A 17,832-nucleotide genomic window follows, 5' to 3' on the forward strand; every position below is an offset into this window, starting at 1 on the left:
GGATATTTATCCCAACAAATGTCGTTCCCAGAAAATGAACATTTGATCTTTTGATTATTCTGATGATTAATAAGGTTTTATACTACTAGATCAACGTTTTGTTGGTAGATTAAATATTGATTTGTTATTAATTTAATCATTTTTAAAGAAATTTGTTATTATATTAGTTATTCAAATAATACATTTGTTATTAAGTTAGTCATTGAAAGAAAGTTCTTATAATATTAATCATTGAAAGACTAATTTAGCCACCAATTGAACCATCTAAAGAAATTTGAAATCATATTAATCACTTAAATATTAAATTTGATATATATCATATTAGTTCCTTGAATATTAGATGACTAAGTGTCATTATTATCTTTGTTATAGTTGAATCATATTTACTTAACATTAAATTTGAAAATCATTATTTTTCTAAAATTGTTCAGCAGTACCATAGAGCATTTTTTTACATAGCATATATTAGAAATATATGTGAAGTTTATAAAACATGATTAATTTTTATACTCATTTTTAATCCCGTTTATATATCAAAACCTACCACTTACATTTTTATAGGAAATGAGAAGGGGCAAAAGAAATTATGCATATTTCCCTCTAGTATATACATGTTGAGCTTTAATGCCCAAATAATGTAGGATGAAGGAAAGAGATGTGCTGTCTTACAAGTTGTGTCACTACATGTATCATTAGTTTGTTATTGGTTGAAAAATTTATTTAAGTTCAAAAATTAATAGTTAGTTATTTTCCTGATTAATCACAGTTGATGGCACATGCAGTAGCACAACTTGTGGGATAGCATATGTGTACCCGAAGAGGGATCCGTTTTCACCCAAGTTAAGTTATATTAGTTACACTCAATCTCAGTCATTCATTTTCTTAAATCTAACGGACTAAATGAATAATGAAGTGCAATAAATGATGAGAGAAAAAAAGAAAAATCTTAAATAACTTATTGCACTTACTCATTTGGTTCGTTAAATTAAAAAAAATGAATGATTGAGAGTGAGTATAACTTAAATTAAGTGTAAATGAATCCTCCTTATAATCAAATTATATATTAAAATAGTTATCACATTATTGTTAATTGTGGCTTTGCCATTTAATTCTTTATTTTGATAGCCACAAACTTGGTATTCCAAAGATCCCAATGACAAATTTTATTAGAGAATTTAATTGTTGGCAAATTTAATCTTTGAGATATTAATATGATGAAAAAAAAATTTGATTGACTAATTTGAGGATAATATAATCTTTGGTGACTAATCTCCTAACATATTACTTTGATATTATAATCTTTGGATGACCAAATTGACTAAATGAAATAATATAAACTATTTGATGATAATATCAAATAGTTCATAATTGCACACATGTTCTCATGTGGAATAAAGCAATGATTTTGGGTCTCAAAAAATATATAAATAATATAATAGTTATTTTGGTTTAAATAAATTTCTACCGTTATCTAAACGTAAAAATACGAACTAATGACTAGTTTCTCTGAGAGGTCATACAAAATGTTGAAATAACTAATTTGACCCATATTAATATATTTGTAATCATTTTGATTTGTTGGAATTTTCAAAGACCAAAAGGATATACACACAAAATTTGAATCACCAAAATAAGATATAAATCTTTACTTATAATCATAGAAGCAAAATAACACTTGTAAAATAATGTTATTTTGAGCAATCTTCCAATTTATTTTCACATGTGAACTTTAATTTAGTAACACTTTTTTCTCCATTTGAAAATCTAATGTCCAAAAAAACCCACAATAAAAACATAATGACACAATTATTTATCTTTTTTTGTTTAATACATGTTAGTAATAAATGGATCATAGTTCTATTCATTAATTGAATCAACTACAATCACAATATCAAACAAACTTCTTTTATGACAACTAACATGTCAATCAAGAAAAGTCAAAATTTTAATATCAAGTTAAATTGAGTTATTTAAAATTAGTTTGATACTCAAATGAGTAAAATCATTAATTATGTTGATGAATTCAGTTATTGAATCAAATGAGTTGATTTTAAATAGAAATTTGAAATTATTAAATAAATAAGTTGAATTATTAACCAACTCAATCACCCATATATATAATGTATGTATACCTTTTATATTTACTAACATTGTGACAAACATTTTGTCTGTCGACCTACATTTTTTACTTTTTAGTATCAAATATTTAAGTTTTATATATTTTATTTTGGTAAATTAGAATATATTTTTTAATTTGAATATATTTTATATTATAATTTTTATTGGGTGCACATTATATTGTATTTTTTGTCTTTATTTCAATGGTCAAATTAAGGTAAGAGAGTGTTTAATATATTGGTAGTAGTTATATATTTATTATATGGTTTTTTGTACAAATTAAAAATTGTTAAAGGAAAAATAGTAAAATTATATCATGTTGGTAGTTACATCATGCTTTCCCTTCATGAGTTTTAGTTGAACCACACCAAATTGGAAAAAAATAATTAAATTGAATTTTTAGTTGGAAAAAACCATATCTGATTAAAAATTGTTACCACACAATGTTATATATATTATCCCCTTTCTTTTATTATCACTTCTCTTTCTAAAAAATGAGTAATGAAAATTGGTTAGCATGATTTTTTTTGTCATTTATAAACATTAGTGTGATTGTTGTCAGTGTTGTATAACTCAGACCGTATCGACCGATTCAACTGAAAAGTCATTGAATTGATCCCTATATTGAGACTATGGGTGCCAAATGGATATATATAGTTGAATTTAGGTTTGGATTCTAATAGATGGAAAATCAATCCATATAAATTCATTTAAATAATATTCTAAATTATTCAATATATCAATATTCAAACTTAATGAATAAATTCTAATCAATCTATGAATCTATATTAATGGTTTGAATAGATATCCAACTGAATTAATTTTTATTAGAAATAAAAACTCTTTCAAAGAAAATCATTCTCTTAAAAACCACTAAAAAATACTTTTAAAATTAATATTTTGTTATAATTTTTTTTAAATATCATTTTTTAAAATGTTTTTTATTCTTTTAAAGAAACAATTTAAAAAAGTGAGTTTTGAACTTTAAAGAACTATTTAAATGCACACACATGAGACTAACTGAGACAACACAGTCAATATGTGCATCCTTGGCACTCTGATGCATCAGAACAACACGATTAAATTCAGATCATGGTGCGAATGGCACACCAACTTGGCCTCGTCAGAATATGCATCGTGACACATATGACACGTCAACTAAGGAGAGTTAGAATGTGCATCGTGGTGCACATGGCGCATCAACTTGACATAGTCAGAATGAGCACCTTGGTGCATATGGATATTAGTCATTTTGAAGTGACATGAACTTTTATTTAGTAGATGTGATTTATATGGACATTTTTTATATATTCTAAAAGGGGTTATTATAAGGTTAGTTAAGTTAGTTATGATAAGATTTTATTTGTTTTTTCCTTTTGTATAAAGAGTTGCTTGCTCTTTTTAAGTAATTATGATTTTTGGGTATTACATTATGCTTTGTATATAAAGAGCTTAATACTCATTTATTCAATGTGAAATGAAGTGTATTCAGGAATGAAATCACAGTATATCCATCTAAAAGAATATATTCATCGGATATAATGAATGTAATCAAATTCATGCATTATTAAAATTATCTATTAAATTATATTTATTTAAATCGATTAGGTCTAGTGAATGAATTTTGAAGAATTTAATTTTTTGGATTTCGATGGATTGCAAATAATTTTGACACCTTTAATCGGGAAAAACATATCACATTACAACTTTTAAAACATTAAATCACATTAGATAACATTTTATTTGAAGTTTTCATCTTTTTTATTACATTAAGCCCTGTGGGCCGTCCGCATTGCCCAATAGAAATGCATGTGGACATTACGGGTAAACAAGTTGGGCGAAATAGGCAAAAAGATAAATTTTGGATGTCCTGTTCGCAAAAAATTGCAGGCTATGCAAGTCGGCCCACGGGCTTAGCCCATTTTGCCATAATAGCTATGAGTATAAAAAACTTTACACTGAAAATGCGGGTATATGTTAAACTTAAAAAATAATAGCTGTTTTTTTTTAGCACTCCGAGGAGTACATTTTATTATTTTTATTATTATCATTATCATCCCTTAAAAAAATATAAATAAATTGCAATATTTGTATATTCCTCATTTCTCATATCCTTATTTTCTCAATACAAAAAAATGGGTTCTATTGAAGATGATGCATCGGTTCTAGAACGTTCTCTTCTTCAGGTTTACCCCTTTTCTTTGAATTATGATAATGAAAATTTAATTTTTGAATTGTGATAATGAAATGATAAACTGAGACTATAAGGGGGTGGATGCAATATCTTTGAATTCTAATAGTTGTTTTTTCTTTAAATTTATCTGCTTTTGCTTTAAAATTTATATTTTTAAATATTAATGGCCGTAATGTCTGTTTGTAAATTATGGTCTAGTTGCGTAAAACCTCAATGTTCGATTACTGTTCTACGAATCCCAAAAATGATTAGTTCCTTACCCAGCAAAAAAAGTGAGTGATACCTTTGTTACTTAGTAGTACAAAAAAAATTGGGTTTTGGAGGGAAAGAGAAAAAAAAAAAAAAAGAGGTATTCGGAATCATATCACTTTCCGAAGTGTATTTCATGTTTCTAAAGTTTTCTCTTTTCATTCTTTTGCCTTCAAAATCCGACTCACAAACGAACCCTCATAGAAGCAAATGCTGGAGAGTATCTGAATGCAAGGCTCTCCGGTTAATATTCATACCATGCTTATTAGGTGATTTTAGTTGTGGCTCAAACAAATTGAAGTCACTGTTCTCATTGACAATTTAATTTGTTTACAATTTGCAAGTGTTATTTTACTAACAGGGTGGTACAGTACACAAGACTCCCACCTACTGGGGTTCGGGAAGTGTAGTTGTATGTACTCTTGACCTCGTAAGCGAAGAGACTGTTTATAATATTTGAACCTATGACCAAAACAACCTTACTGTTGCGCCGAGATTCACCCTCCTGATATTTGAATATACTAGTTTAAATTTGATTACTGTGTTTCCCCCTTTCATATATCTTGATATCTAAACATCAAATGTTGATCTGTGAGATTTAATTTGTGGAACAACAAAGTCAGTCTGTTTCTTGATTCTTCGCCGTTGGTCATTTAGAAAAAGTAGCCTTTTGCTCAGAAATTTAACTGTTTATTTTATATCCGAAGGATGAAGAGAGAAAACGATATACGGGAGATGGTTCGGTTGACTTTAAAGGGAGGCCTGTTCTTAAGGAGAATACTGGCAATTGGAGAGCCTGCCCGTTTATCCTAGGTAAGATTTTGCACTTCTCTTATGTGTCGAATGATATAGTTGTTGATCGAATTCTTATGCAATATGATTCACAGGCAAATGATATAGTTGTTGATCGAATTCTTATGCAATATGATTCACAGGCAATGAGTGCTGTGAACGCTTGGCTTACTACGGCATAGCGACAAATCTTGTTACCTATCTTACCCGAAAACTACATGAAGGAAATGTCTCTGCTGCAAGAAATGTCACCACCTGGCAAGGCACTTGTTACCTTACACCTCTCATTGGAGCTGTTCTAGCCGATGCTTACTGGGGACGATACTGGACAATTGCTGGTTTCTCCACAATTTATTTCATTGTAATTACAATCTTAGATAGATTTATTCTCAGTCAAATAATTTTCTACACTCATCTCTCTGTTTATATACTTTTGAAATTCTCCTATTCAACTTCTTAGGTGGATGAAGCAAAATAAAACCTGCATTATGCCAAGGTTTCATCTTTGCATATGATATGTGTTCGCATTCAATGCTTATATGCATAATAAAGTGTTCTGCATAATGTAACTTATAAGGGTTGTTGGATGTTAATGGATAATTTGTAGGTATTGTTTATATATGGAATATGAATTCTATTAAGCAAGTCATGGTAATTAATTAGAAAAAGGCGAAGGATATAGAAGAAAATCAATTTTTGCGCTGCCAAAGAACTTCGGAAAAAAGATAATCAGAAGATTGATTTTAAGTATATTCGGACTTCCTCCCATTGCACTGCTTCTACTCCAAATTTATATTTCTTATCATGGAAGTAATGAAGTAGGGAATATTTCTTTAACAATAAAAGGGAATTAAGACTTCCACTTATGCATAGAGTATAATTATCAAATTCATCCTCACTTTTGTGAAGTTATTGGCTTAATATCAGGAACAATCACTGTTTGTATTAGCAATTTTGCATTCTTCATCATCATTCTTTTTTTCTGTGTATCCTTCGCTTCCATATGCACTCTTCAATTGTCTCTTCATGTTGTAATCTATGATATGGCTGTTTCACTCAGGGGATGTGTACATTGACTCTTTCTGCATCTGCTCCGGCGTTGAAGCCTGCTGAGTGTTTGGGTTCTGTATGCCCTCCGGCTACTCCAGCACAATATGCTGTATTCTTCGTTGGCCTGTACCTGATTGCACTTGGGACAGGTGGAATAAAACCATGTGTGTCGTCTTTCGGGGCGGATCAGTTTGATGATACGGATTCACAAGAAAGGATTAAGAAGGGATCTTTTTTCAACTGGTTTTACTTTTCGATCAACATCGGTGCCCTTGTATCTAGCAGTTTTATTGTGTGGATTCAAGAAAATACCGGCTGGGGTCTTGGATTTGGCATTCCTGCTTTATTTATGGGATTAGCTATCGGAAGCTTCTTTTTAGGTACACCCTTATACAGGTTTCGAAAACCAGGGGGAAGCCCTATTACGAGAATGTGCCAGGTTGTGGTAGCATCTGTTCGGAAAAGGGATCTAGTTGTCCCTGATGATAGTAGTCTTCTATACGAGACACCGGACAAGAGCTCTGCAATAGAAGGAAGTCGGAAACTGGAGCATAGTGATGAATTAAGGTAAATGACTTTTTTATTTCTTTCGCTGATGAATAAGGTAAATGTCTTTTTTATTTCTTTTGCTGATGAATAAGGTAAATGTCTTCTTGATTTTGAGATATATATGTGTAGGGTATCTAAAGGTTTGATTCAACAGAAAAAGCCTTTACCCTTTTTATGATAATATTGTTTCTTGGGTAGTTTGGTAGCATGATTGCTTGTGAACAATCTTGCTTTCGATAGTCTTTTCGTAAGCTGAGAAATCCGATGTTAATTTTTTATTAGCTTTTGTCCTAATAATAATAATCTGTTCTATCATTGATAATGGGATTAATGGCTTAAGTGTTCTTACTTGCTGCAGAAGATTTAACATTTTTTTTATATATTTCATGTATTATCTGTGCTTCCTGCTCTCTAAAACTTCGTTTCTTTTATTTTAATGAAGGTGTCTTGATAGAGCAGCTGTATTGTCTGAGGCCGAGAATGAACACAGCGATTATTCTAATCCGTGGAGACTCTGCACTGTGACACAGGTGGAGGAATTGAAAATTTTGATCCGCATGTTTCCGGTTTGGGCTACTGGGATAGTTTTTTCTGCTGTTTATGCCCAGATGTCAACATTGTTTGTGGAACAAGGAACGATGATGAACACGAGTGTTGGTTCCTTCCGCATTCCACCCGCTTCCCTCTCAAGCTTCGATGTGATTAGTGTTATTTTCTGGGTCCCTGTCTACGACAGGATAATTGTTCCAATTGCAAGGAAATTCACAGGCAAGGAAAGAGGCTTTTCCGAGTTGCAAAGAATGGGAATCGGCCTTTTTCTTTCAGTTTTGTGCATGTCAGCAGCTGCTATTCTTGAGATAATCCGTCTACAGCTTGCGAAAGAGCTTGACCTCGTCGATAAACCTATTGCAGTACCTCTTAATATACTTTGGCAAATCCCTCAGTATTTCTTACTGGGTGCGGCTGAGGTTTTCACATTCGTCGGGCAGCTCGAGTTCTTCTACGACCAATCTCCAGATGCTATGCGGAGTTTATGCAGTGCGCTATCACTTCTAACTACTTCATTGGGTAATTACTTGAGCTCTTTCATTCTTACTCTTGTAACTTACTTCACGACACAAGGCGGAAAACCCGGATGGATTCCAGATAACTTAAACGGAGGTCATCTCGATTACTTTTTCTGGCTTTTAGCTGGACTTAGCTTCTTAAATATGTTGTTGTACGTAATAGCTGCCAATAGGTACAAGAAAAAGACAGTTTCTTAAGATTTGAAAGCATGTTCTGATATTTCCTTATGCTATGGACATGATTGTTACCCTATATGAAATAATGTAGTTCTACAATTATGTACTCTTCTTTCACTTCATGAGAAAATCTGTGTTATGCTTAGTTTAGAAGAGTCATGTCCTTTTTCATGAAGCATATTGTTCAGAAGATTTCTTGCTACACAACTAGGAAAACTTAACAAAAAGCATGTGATGAACATTTGTTCATTTCTAAAGTTTGTATGAAAGCTTTTTCTTGTTAATTGTCATTCCTTTTAGAAAGAGTTTTTCTATATAGTAGGGGTGAACATGGGTCTGGTAAGGCTTATCCCTTACCCGATCCTAAATGTTGGTCGGGTTATTTTTTTGAGCCTGAACCTAGCCCTAGATCTGAAGGCAACCAACCCCAAATGTTGGTCGAGTCAACTTTTGAACTTGAATCCGACCATAGACCCGATTAAATATAATGAATAATCATTTTAGATAAAGTCTTATCAATATTACTTGTTATTATGGTATTTAATTTGACGTATAAAATGATAATATGTATATATTTTGTTAATAGTGATAAACCACCAAACACAGTTACAGACAAAATTTATTTGTGGTTAAAACTTATTCATTTGTGAACTTGTAAAGTTTGTAAGAAAGCATTTTTGTGATAAATGGTGTTTCCCTTCTTAAAGAGTTATGCTATAGTGCTATTTTTTATTCTAGTATAAATGAATGGTCTTTTTAACCAATAAGGTGAAGTGAAAACCACTATTATTTTCTGTTCTCTTTAATATTCGATTGTTCGCTTGTTCTCAAAAAGAGACATTGTAAGACTCACATTCATCCGCTCGACATTATGGTACTTCACTACATGTAAAGGTAGTTAAGCTTAGGTAACAAGGGTATTAGTATAAGAAGAAATCTCATTTACTTTTCTAAATTAAAATGTCTAATAGATTTTATTGGGCATGACTCAAATTCAAGTTCCTTGTGATTTATGACTCCTTTTGTAATTAGCTATACTACACAAACAAAATATTAATGTGTAATTTTAATTTTCATTAGAAGGATAAGTATCAAGAGGAAATGTAGTTGATGAAAACCATACTACACAAAGAAATAATTTAGGCATTAATAGTGTATTAAAGAGAATATAGAAAAGAGTATACTCTCCAAATGCATAAAGTTTACTAGAATGTTGGCTTGAACAACCTTCTATCACATATTTTTTTGGTTACTAATAAGGGAATGAGATCTTCTGTCCTACAATATTGTGTCACTCTATGTACTATGAGTTTTGATTGGTCGAAAAAATATTTAATAATTAAAATTTTAATTTAAATGTATTATTTTTAACCAATCACAACTCATGGCACATGAAATGACTTACGTTGTGAGACAAAATGTGCTCCTACTAATAAGTGAGAGAAGGATCACATGTCCCAACAAAATTTATGTCTCATGTCTAGTTGATCACATTTCATCAAGTAATATAAAAAATATTATTTTATGTTTTTATCATTTCTTTTCTTAATTAGGTGACATTCTTTAATTGGATTGGGATCAATGTTGTAAAAACCGGACCGTAACGGCCGGTTCAACCGGAAAACCGGTGAACCGGATCCCTAACCGGTACGGTACAGGTGTTGAACCGGTCAAAAACCGGTCAAAACCGGTGAACCGGCCGGTATTTCACTAAACCGGTCGATTTATACATATATTTTTTTTTTGAAAAAAAACTTAAAAACTTAAAAACTCATTACAAGTGACCCATCTTTCCAACCCCTCTTCAACACTTCAAGACAAATGCTTCCAAGACATACTTAGATTACATCTTTTGGTTTTTAACATTCGTGTGTAATTAAAAGTGACATTTGTGTAATCTTGGAGTTCTATCTGAAAATAAAATTTGGTGCAAAAATATAATATCGATATGAGATCACTTTGACTCATTAGTGTTAAATGTTAAAACTCCAAATTTATTTGTTTTGTAGAGTGAGTTATGAACTTGTGTCATTTATTTATATTTTGCGGTTGTTAAGTGATACTTTTGGATTGATATATGTTTTGTAATTTAGACTTTGAATTTGTTAAAGGCTTAAAGTTGTTTGTTTATGTGAATTTTGAGTATATTATAAATATGAATTATAAATTTGAGTATCTACATATTTGAATTTTTTTTGTTATAGGTTTATATATATATATATAAATATAAGTAAGTATGTCCGGTTTAACCGACATGCGGTTTAATTACTGAACCACTAGTTGAACCACTGTACCACTATACCAGTACCCTGACTGGTTTGATAACCGGTACGGTTTTAACAACACTGATTGGGATATCATTATGACCAAAAATGGGAAAGGTGATATTCTTTCCTTCCAAGTGTAGGAATTAATTAATGTCTTTTGGTGCATGATTGTCTATCTCAACAAATACCATTCACAAGAATCAAGCTCTTGATATTTTAAACTCTCTGAGATTTAGTGGAGTTTTACACCACTAGATCAACAAAAAATTATTAGTCTTTAACCCTATTTTAGATTGAGTGTAAAATGTATACACTGACAGTGTAAAGATTTATACATATGCACTTCATCATTCACCGTTCATTTGGATTACCTTTTCTGAAAAGTCAACAATAATAAAAAATCAATGGTGATGATACAATAACAGTGTATAAAACTCATACACTGTTAGTGCATACATCCTTTTCTCTTTTAGATTATGTACATGTATTAAATGTACTCCTTCCATCAAGTAGGTCTCAAATTTTATTTCAGCAAACACCATTCGGAGACCTAAGCAATTAATGGTTATCAAGTTTGAAGCAATATAAAACCCAAACAATAACTTATGCCTAGTTTTATTGGGAGAAATCAAACTTTAACAAGATCCTCTAGGGAAATCAATAGCATTACCTTGAATTCTAGTCCCCCTACATAATAGAATCTCCAAAAGTAATCATTATGCATTAATATAAAGCAACATTATGAGATGAAAAGTATTAGTTAAAGTTGTACTAATCTTTTAAAATTGTTTAAATTTGAAATCAAATCTAAACTAGGCCACTTTAAAGGAGTTATAAGTAAAGATATATAATTATTTGTGTCATTCAAAGGAGTTAATTAATTACTATTAAAAAAAAGTGAAAATTAAGATGATGAGTACTAATTCTTCAAAGCCTTAGTATTCAATGTATCATAAAAGAAATCATTCCTTTTTGTTTTCTTTTTTTCCATGAATAGTAAGAAACTAAAATATCACATGCTATCATTAAAATTTGATTCAAGTCTTTGGATTGAATTAGGTGCATCCTATACCCTTCAATGCTTGAGCTGAAGTACTACATATATTAAATTTTAGACATCATAATTATTTGCCAACTTCATCTAACACTCAAGTTCATGTAGTACTCAGAAAATTTGTTGCTGGAATGTAAATGTACATTAATTCAAATCTCATCTATATCTCTGGCACATACATAAGCATTAATTTTGTACCTATCTCTTGCATCCCTAATCTTGATGTTGAAGGGTTAAGTAGGTTTTAATAGTAAAAAGGAATTCCATTAGAGCTTTTTTTAATAAATTGAGCCTTAGGGCCATACTCATTGTAAAGTTTGATAATCAAGTTTCTTTGGTTGGAATGAGGGCTGGAAATGAGCCGAATCGAGTTGAACTAGAACTCAGTTCGATAAGGATTTTCTAGGCTCAAAACTCGACTCAGGTTCTAAACGAGCTATATGTTTCTCGCTTGAATTCGGCTCAATTGAAATTCGCGAACTGTTCGGTTTGACTCATTAGCTCGAATTGATTTAGTTCGTCAAGAGTTTGCGAACTGTTTAGTTCAAATCATTAACTCGATTGGTTCAATTTGTCAGCTCGAATGATAATTAATTATTTAAAATATATAAAATTAAATATTACCCACATATATATACAAACATACACACATATATATAATATACATATTTATACACTTATATAGTCAAATTGAACTGTGCTTATCTCAAGTTCAACTCGTTTGATTCATGAACAAAATTTATCGATCTAAATAACGAGGAGTCAAGTTTCAAATGAATATTGAGTTGATTTAATTCATTACTAGTCCTATATTGGTATGTGATACATAAACTTTACTATAATTTTTCATTGTAATTGATAGTTTTGTCTAACTTTATATGAGACCGCCTCTCTTCTCGATCTAAATTTAAATTATGAAAAACAATAAGTGGGTTAGCATACAATCAATTTTGACCTAAATCTAAATATGTTAAAGTGTAGAGATTCAAATATTAATAAAAAAGTAATGATTTTAGAAAACTTGAATAGAAAGCTTAAGTTAAAATTCAATCAATTTTGACACCAAGAAGTTCTTACACACTTTGGTTGCCTTTAAATTGTGTGTGTGGATCAATCAATATCCACACAAACTACAATGTCTATGAAGTAACAAAATTCCACACTATTGAATCATTCAAAACATAGGTCAAAAAAGTGGTCCATAATACCAAACCAATGATTTCTTTTTTCTTCTATTTCTATTCTACTAATCTTTTTTCAAATGGGGACCCTAAAAAACATGCTATCAAGTGGGGTCCTTTTCTTATATGACACCCACCAAGATGTTTTTCCATGTAGTGGAAGGATATTACTAATATGACCCCAACAAAGGGTAAGAGAAAAAAATAAAAAGGTCCCAAAAGAGAAATGGTTGGTAGCTATACCTTACCAAAAAACATAAAAAGAAAATCTGAAATTTGAATTATGTCTCTTTGGGTGCATGTCTTTTCCTAACCCTCATACTTTTTACATATAAGTGTAGTAGCACAATATGATCACATTGCAATTATTTAGTCCCCCACATATATATAACCAATGAATAAAAAAATTAAAAATAAAGTACCAACACATTTTCAGAATCCCAATAAAACAGCCCACTTTTCTTCTTGGCCCACATGTATCTTTGTATTAGAAATAATCTTGTTCGAGCCGAGAACATCTACAGGTATGTAGGTCTAATTCTTCCAACGAGTATTTTTTTCATCCACAAGACTCGAATCCAATACCTTGCTTAAGGGGAATCAAACATGTACTACTTAAACCAGCACCCGTTGGAATAATTTGTGTTATAAATGTATGTTGTCTTAAATCTTATATCGAATTATGTCTCGTATTAATGATAATAAAGTAAAAATGACAGTAATATAGATGTTTAAATTTTTTGATTGATATGACATATTTTCATTAGCATAATCTATTATTTAGGAAAATCTACTTTCTACTCCATACATTATTATATTTGCCTGATACAAATATTATATTATTAAAGTATATTAAATTAACCAAAGATATATGATAACCTATGAAGGGACACATAATCATCACATATCTTTTCCTTTCTAAGTCTACATGCTTATTCTATTTTGTTCCACAACTTATACATAAATAGACCCATTTCCCATTATTCTTTGTAAGAACCAAGGCACAAACTATAGATACACACCTTAGTTACAAGATGAATGATCTTCATTCTCTAGCTTATACTGATACCTACCACAATTCTTCACTAGGTTGGGATTATCATCACAACAATGGAGTTCTCAATATAGATAGAATCTCTTTAAGTACTATACTTCTCTCTCTCTCTCTATATATATATATATATTCCATCTTATAATATACATATTATATTATATGGTTTTATTATAGCTAGAGTGTTATAATGATTGTTTGTGTTCAATTATTTGCAGTGCCAACTGCTATGAATGAAAGTGCAATATCATTATTCTCATCACCACAAGAATATTGTGATGATGATTTCTCAACTGGGTATCTTGAAGATGCTTTGATTGAATTCACTTCTAAACGTAGACGCTTGTTGCAACCATGTTCTGATGAACAAAGGAATAATTCAAATGATGACTTTGGAAAGGTGTATATATATATATAATTCAGAATATTGTTTTGAATATTTTCACTTTTTCATTAGTTTGCAATAATTCTTCTTGTTCTTGGAATGAAACTTAATAATGTTATATATCTTCAGAGCTTTTGGAATTTCAATTTCAACCCTATATGGAACCATCAACCAGTAGAGAATTTCTACTGCATGAACCATATTGAAAGGATTTTTGGACTTTCAGGTATATATATTTTCTTTGTTCTATATGAGTTCAAAATATTGTTACTTTTGTTATTAATTATTAGAAAAATGTATCTCTAATATAAGAAAAGTATACATGAAACTAATATTGTAGCAGAAACTAGAACACCAGAAGAAACAAAAATTTCAGAATCTGAATCTCCAAATTCATCCTCATCTTCCTATAAAGAAGCATTGTCATCCAAAACCATACAAGTTAATTTACTCACAAGAGATTCTAAACTTACCTCACCTGGTATATATGCTTTTATTCACTCTCTCTTTAGATATTCCTGTGTTTATATATATATATATATGTATATATTAATACATGGTTCTTATATGATGATATAATAAATAAACAGGAACAAGTGGGTATTATGAGAAGAGAAGAAGAAGAAGAAGAATAGTATATCCATTTGCAATGGTGAAACCAGGAGGAATAGAAGGTGATGTGACATTAAAAGACATAAATGAAAGAATGTTAATGGCTCCAACAAGACCAGTGAAGCATCCAGTTGGAGATTTTGCATGTCAGCCATGTGTATCATCACTACAAGGTTCAGGTCTTTCAGGAAAAGCAGTGGTTACACTTACAAGAATTCACACTTTAGGAAGAAGAGGCACTATCACTATTATCAGAACCAAAGGTTAATGTGTTTATGTATGCATGCATGTAATGATGTTATTATTGGCCTACCTTTTTCATTTAATTTCAAGAAGCAGCTTTTTGGGGTATCGTATCTGATTTGATTACCAACATGTTGATTTAGGGGTGTAAAGTCTGTTAGATTTCTAGAAAGATCAAAAGGTTATGTGTTCTATTCATCATGGGAGCGACATTTGTTAGGAGGGATTGTCACATCTCTCGAAAGAAATTAGTTCCTTACGTGTAGAATGAGTGAAAATCATAGGTAATACAAAAAAAAAATAGAGTAATTACTCATTTTAGTCCCTCATGTTTTCTGAACTTACCAGTTTGGTCCTTCAAAAATTGAAAAATCCAAAATAGTTTCTACAAATTTTAAATGTGGGTTAAATTAAACCTTTTGGGGTCAAATTAATATTTACCAAGTGTTTTAAAATATGCTAAAAATGACTAATTTGACTCATATTTAACTTTTTATAGATCATTTTGAGTTTTTCAGTTTTTTAGAGAAAAAACTAGTAATGTCAAAATGGTATCTATGTATAATGTGACATTGATGATGATATAATATATAGTTGCAACCTTATGTTAAAGATGTTGTTTCTTAGAGATTGAGGCCTAACATCCATGAAAAGTTAGAGAAAAAGATACATATAGATAATGTACAAGATTTATATATCATCATTGTATTATTCATCATTGATATTTAATTATTGTTAATTTTTCAAAAAATAATCCAAATGAAGAGTGAATGATAGTGTACATACATGTATATCTTTACAAAGTGCACAGATTTTATTGTAGAAAGAAAAATATGACAGATGAATATAAATAATAAATAAGTTAGAAGGAAAGAAAAAAAAACAACACTTACAAAAGATAGCACAATCTATAGAATCAAGGTTCAGCCACTGCTTTTGGCTCTTGAAAAATACACACCAATCCATGGCATTGCTTCTCCAATCCCCACTTTTTCTTGGTCATGATTGGACCATACTCCTTTCCAGTAATATAGAGAGAAGTGTTGTATAAAATAAGACAAAATATAAAATAAAATGATAATTATATCCTTCTATTTATATTTGTAATGACATTTTTATTCTTAAAATTAATATAAAAATAGTATTTCTCTCTCATATAATGAAGATGATCCTTACTCTATTATTATATATTGTATGGTATTAAATTAACTTGGAGTATGCAGCTGTAATGCACTTACATCTTGGAGCAGGTAAAATGTTTTAAAATTTAATTACAAATATTAGTGCATTCTGGTCAATGACTGTGATTAAATTACATATCATAAGTTCTAACTAAAATTTGAGTCATCAATATAGAGTTGAATTTTTGAAGGGTATAAAGAAAAAAAATGAAGGTTTTAGAGTAATTTTATTAGTGTATTTTATGATCAAGTCTTATATATATTTCTCTTTTTTTCCTTCCAAACTTTGGGTTTAATATGAGTGTTTGTAAAGTTATAACTAATGGATTATTCATAATAGAAATGAAAGAAGAACACTTTCTTTTCTCTTTCCAATTTAAACAATTCATTACATCCACAATTAGAATTTAGAACAATTAAGAACATTATAAAATGAGAACTTGTCAACATAAATTTAGAGTGGATATCCATTTTAATTTTATTAATTATTTGGTACTTGAAAAATAAAATAAAAAACTCTAACATGTCCTCCAACATCTCAAATTATGGTTAAAATAGTCATTTTAATCTCTTCCCAAATAATTTTTCAGACATTTTATCGTGATTAAAGACTACTTTAACCTAGATTTGAAATATTTAATGATTAATTTGAATTTTTTTTAAGTACTAAATTGATAAATACCAATAACTACGAAAATAGATTGCCAATTTACTTGAATAATAAAATTCAATACAATCAATACTCTCAAGTCCTAAGATAAAATAAAAAACTATACTCAAACATATTGCTTTATTAGAAGTAAATTAAATATAGAAGCAAATATTGTTTCTCTTTTTCCCTTTTTTCTTTCCTTTAGTGATAAGATAATACTAGTTTAACAATACAAAGGAAACAAAAGAAAATAAGGTACACCTAAAACTTATAATCTTGCTATATTCCAATCTATGAATTGTGTGCTTCAAATATATCCACAATATATTTGCTTAGGTTAATCTAGTAAATTATATGTAACACTACTTAGATGCAATTTTTCTTATTTTAGCAAATTAACTTGCTATCATAATCAATTGTTTATAAAATATATATCCCTATTAAACCTTAAGAACTAGTACCTCAATCATTAGTCTTGTGCATAATATTATATAATGTAGCTTTTAGCACTAAAAGGGCACAAATTCTTCATGTGGAGTTGTGATATAATTTGGCATTTTGCACACAAGTCAAACCAAATCAATTTTAAACATTGGAGATTGTAGACAATATCTAACATGGGACCACTTGAAAGAATAATATAACCATGCTAATTTATGATATATATAATATTTTTATATGCTATTTGTAAAACATTAATCAGAATAATATAACCATGCTAATTTATGATATATATAATATTTTTATATGCTATTTGTAAAACATTAATCAATTTTGACCTTGTTAGCATTTTTATAAGGTGAATAGAAAAATTTATAGAAAAACCCAAAAATATTTGTTTGTAAACAAAAGTGAATTGAGCCTTGGGTGAATATAGGTAATTGATTAAGACTCAGATTTTTGTGAGAAATCTATTTAACCACTATAATAACTTAAGGGTTGTTACATGTGATCTAGTGATGTAAGACATTGCTAGATCATAAGGATAATAAAAAAAAGTTAAGAATTTG

General features: G+C 29.9%; 2 protein-coding genes across 2 annotated transcripts; both read left to right on the forward strand.

Annotated features, from left to right (window-relative positions):
- LOC109351211 (protein NRT1/ PTR FAMILY 8.3-like) lies at positions 4,172–8,304 on the forward strand. The gene is made up of 5 exons (XM_019592604.1): positions 4,172–4,304; positions 5,269–5,374; positions 5,497–5,714; positions 6,414–6,970; positions 7,395–8,304. The coding sequence occupies exons 1-5, from the start codon at positions 4,254–4,256 to the stop codon at positions 8,215–8,217; spliced, it is 1,755 nt and encodes a 584-aa protein (XP_019448149.1). The 5' UTR covers positions 4,172–4,253; the 3' UTR covers positions 8,218–8,304.
- LOC109351227 lies at positions 13,594–15,082 on the forward strand. The gene is made up of 5 exons (XM_019592628.1): positions 13,594–13,841; positions 13,968–14,149; positions 14,264–14,360; positions 14,478–14,615; positions 14,725–15,082. The coding sequence occupies exons 1-5, from the start codon at positions 13,733–13,735 to the stop codon at positions 15,012–15,014; spliced, it is 816 nt and encodes a 271-aa protein (XP_019448173.1). The 5' UTR covers positions 13,594–13,732; the 3' UTR covers positions 15,015–15,082.

Source organism: Lupinus angustifolius, chromosome LG01 (assembly GCF_001865875.1).
Source record: "Lupinus angustifolius cultivar Tanjil chromosome LG01, LupAngTanjil_v1.0, whole genome shotgun sequence".
In the NCBI taxonomy this organism is placed as follows: domain Eukaryota; kingdom Viridiplantae; phylum Streptophyta; class Magnoliopsida; order Fabales; family Fabaceae; genus Lupinus; species Lupinus angustifolius.

Excerpts from the sequence above, each read along its gene's own strand:
- LOC109351211 (XM_019592604.1), top strand. The coding sequence starts at position 4,254 with ATGGGTTCTATTGAAGATGATGCATCGGTTCTAGAACGTTCTCTTCTT. Across the intron at positions 5,375-5,496 it reads AGCCTGCCCGTTTATCCTAG|GCAATGAGTGCTGTGAACGC; the intron begins GTAAGATTTTGC and ends TATGATTCACAG. Across the intron at positions 5,715-6,413 it reads TCTCCACAATTTATTTCATT|GGGATGTGTACATTGACTCT; the intron begins GTAATTACAATC and ends TGTTTCACTCAG.
- LOC109351227 (XM_019592628.1), top strand. The coding sequence starts at position 13,733 with ATGAATGATCTTCATTCTCTAGCTTATACTGATACCTACCACAATTCT. Across the intron at positions 13,842-13,967 it reads TATAGATAGAATCTCTTTAA|TGCCAACTGCTATGAATGAA; the intron begins GTACTATACTTC and ends AATTATTTGCAG. Across the intron at positions 14,150-14,263 it reads CAAATGATGACTTTGGAAAG|AGCTTTTGGAATTTCAATTT; the intron begins GTGTATATATAT and ends ATATATCTTCAG.